Source organism: Lepus europaeus, chromosome X, assembly GCF_033115175.1.
Source record: "Lepus europaeus isolate LE1 chromosome X, mLepTim1.pri, whole genome shotgun sequence".
Lineage (NCBI taxonomy): Eukaryota > Metazoa > Chordata > Mammalia > Lagomorpha > Leporidae > Lepus > Lepus europaeus.
The window spans coordinates 44,193,282-44,195,848 of record NC_084850.1 but is presented as its reverse complement, the minus strand read 5'-3'; the positions used below and the strand labels follow the sequence as shown (position 1 = coordinate 44,195,848).

Below are 2,567 nucleotides of genomic sequence, written 5' to 3'. Positions count from 1 at the left end.
GAGTCACGCCGGGGCAGATTGGGTTTCTATATGCGCAGGCAGGAACAAGATCCCATCAAGCACAGCTCAGAGTTACTGTCTCATTTCTTTCCAATAACAGCCCTCTCTGCCAAATATTTTCCCCATGAAAAGATCGAGTCTTAAACGTTTGTGTATCTTATAATAACTACTATTTTATTCCCCTGGCTAAACGATCCAGAGGCAATTTGAAATTTACATTTCTTTCTTATATTTCTGTTATTAAGAGTTGATTGTTTCACTGCCTTCCAAAAAGTGATTGACAAGTTCTTTCATTGTGTCTATTTTAGTTTTCTTTTGACAAAAGTAATATACACACAGAGACGTATTCATCTTTTTTTTTTTTTAGAAAATGAGAAGATGCAGGTAGGCAAAAAAGAAATGAAATACTGATCACACAGATTCACTGTTCACTTTTGGTGTATAATAATCCCATGCAAATGAATGAGATTTTTTGCTTTGCATTGTCACATATAAATATACATATATGGCATATATATACACACACATATATATATATATATGCAACATCTCTTCACTTTACACTATACAATGTGCATCTTCCTATGCAAATGAGACTCCTTATTAAATGGGGTTGGGTCAAAAGATGAGATGTTGAGAAGAGTCATATGTAAATTAAGCAGCACTGAAGGATCAGAACAAAATGACAGGAAATACCTAGCAAGAAAACGCAGACAGAAAGAAAGCAGTGGCAATGTTAATAACAGAAAAGAACTGTTTCAGGGGAGAATGTTAAATGGGGTAAGGGCGGTCTCCAGAATGCCTATGGTTAGAATGCAGAGCCCTGAATTTCTTTCTCAGACCTCTTATCTCTTCCAAGCACCTTTCCATCTCATCTGCCTCTCTTGTCATTTCTTCATCCTTAAAATGCCTATAATCTATATCCTCCTTAAATTCTTCAAGAGATTGAAGCAGCCTCTGTCTAAAATTCCCTTCCGTTTGCTGGCGTTCAAATTCTCCATAGGGACGTTCTTCCTCCCTCTTTGGTACTCTGCACTTGGGCTTTCCGTCATTTTCTTTGCAGGGTTTTTGCATGATGTTCTTTCCTGCTTTACTCCAGGGAGAAAATGTAGAGCGGGATAGCTTAGTTACTTTCGAATCCGGATTGTCAGCTCCTCTTTGCGGCAAGATATTCACCCAGTCTCCTAACCGTGCCCGACAGGTCCCAGCCCTCAGCAGTTGGACATGCAGCTGCTTCTTCCACCCTTTCCTTTCCGACTCCGTCCCCATCTGCTCCCCCTCCTCCCCGACCCACCCTTTCCCCCAGCAGGAGGCTCCTGGTCTCTCCAACCGGCGGGAGAAGGGGAGCAGATGCGGAGGTGGACGGTGAGGCCACAAACTGCACGCAGCTTTCTCCCTTGCCAACTCCCGACCTCAGAACTCTAAGTGCCTCCCTCACACTGACCTGTGCTGATGCGAGGTAGTTTCCTGCTCTTTTGTTGCCTTGAGAACACAAGAGTGTTGGATCTGCAAGCAGAGAGGAAGACGGCGGGGAGGAGGAGGTTCTCTGTGAATCAACCAGCTCCATAGACAAGATACACAAGATTGTCTTGAATCTGTGCGCCTCATCGCTATCGTCACCCCACATTTGCTACTACCTAGCTCGTTTCCTGGCTTCCCTTCCGCCAGGATTTCTGTCCCCACCCCCCACGCCCAGGCCCCTTCCATACGCCCCACCCCCCCACCCCCGGCCCCGCCTCGCCTCGCCCCGCCCCACCATGGCCCGCAGGCTCTGAGGCGAACTCTTTACAAATTATCTCTAAATCTCTCTTGCCCTCATTTTAGTATTTCAGCATTCATCACCCTCCAGCCCACACCCCAGGCCTACCGTTGTCTCCAAGGAATTGGAGAAAGGGAGAAGAATAAAGAGAAAGCTTTCCAGATGCAAGAAACTGATTATCTCTAAAGTATCACCAAATCTCCGAGTGGCCCTCAGCAGACTTCCACCTGCCCCGCCAGCTTTCCCCCTTCAAAAGCTGTAAATTTCTTCAACGAATTAGCGGGGGTCTGGGGAAAGCAATCCTGGACCCCTGGCAGTCCCTGGATTGAGCCACTACCGCCCCAGGGATCCCAGCGGCTCCTTCACACCAACCTGCTGGGATTTCCGGAATTTGCCTCTTCCTTCCCTTGGCCACAGGCAGGCAGGTCTGCAGGTCAGTGAGAAGCTGCAACCCAGAGGAGAAAGAGGCCCGGGAATATAAGGACTTCGGTTCTCTTCAGTTCTTGATCACGTGAGGATTATGTCATCCTCCAACTCTGGTCCTTACTTCTCCCTCCCACCAGCAGTGCCGCAGAAGGGAACGGGCTTCCAACCTCCCACCTCCCACCCCCTCCCAGCACACCAGGCCCTGTCACTCATGTTTGTCATTGCTAATTCCAGAGGTCAAAAGTGGTCCCTTCTCCTGGTAGTTGGTATTTGCCTTTCTCTGATTACCAGGGAGGGGCTGCATCTTTCCAAAATTATAGTGACCACTGTTACTTGTTTCATAGTTCTGTGTGAGAGGATTTCTGGTCTTTCTCTAGGTTAC

At 47.2% G+C, this 2,567-nt stretch overlaps 1 protein-coding gene across 3 annotated transcripts; it reads right to left on the bottom strand.

Annotated features, from left to right (window-relative positions):
* Window positions 1–357: 357 nt before the first annotated feature.
* TCEAL7 (transcription elongation factor A like 7) lies at window positions 358–2,222 on the bottom strand. 3 transcript variants are annotated; one of them, XM_062184165.1, is made up of 3 exons: window positions 2,132–2,222; window positions 1,445–1,506; window positions 358–1,088 (listed from the first exon to the last, which is right to left on the bottom strand). In XM_062184165.1, the coding sequence occupies exon 3, from the start codon at window positions 1,072–1,074 to the stop codon at window positions 772–774; it is 303 nt and encodes a 100-aa protein (XP_062040149.1). In that variant the 5' UTR covers window positions 1,075–1,088; window positions 1,445–1,506; window positions 2,132–2,222; the 3' UTR covers window positions 358–771. The 3 variants fall into 3 exon arrangements, with proteins under 3 accessions (XP_062040149.1, XP_062040150.1, XP_062040151.1); XM_062184166.1 differs by having other exon boundaries at window positions 358–1,085; XM_062184167.1 differs by having other exon boundaries at window positions 358–1,093; window positions 2,132–2,216.
* Between the last annotated feature and the right edge of the window lie 345 nt (window positions 2,223–2,567).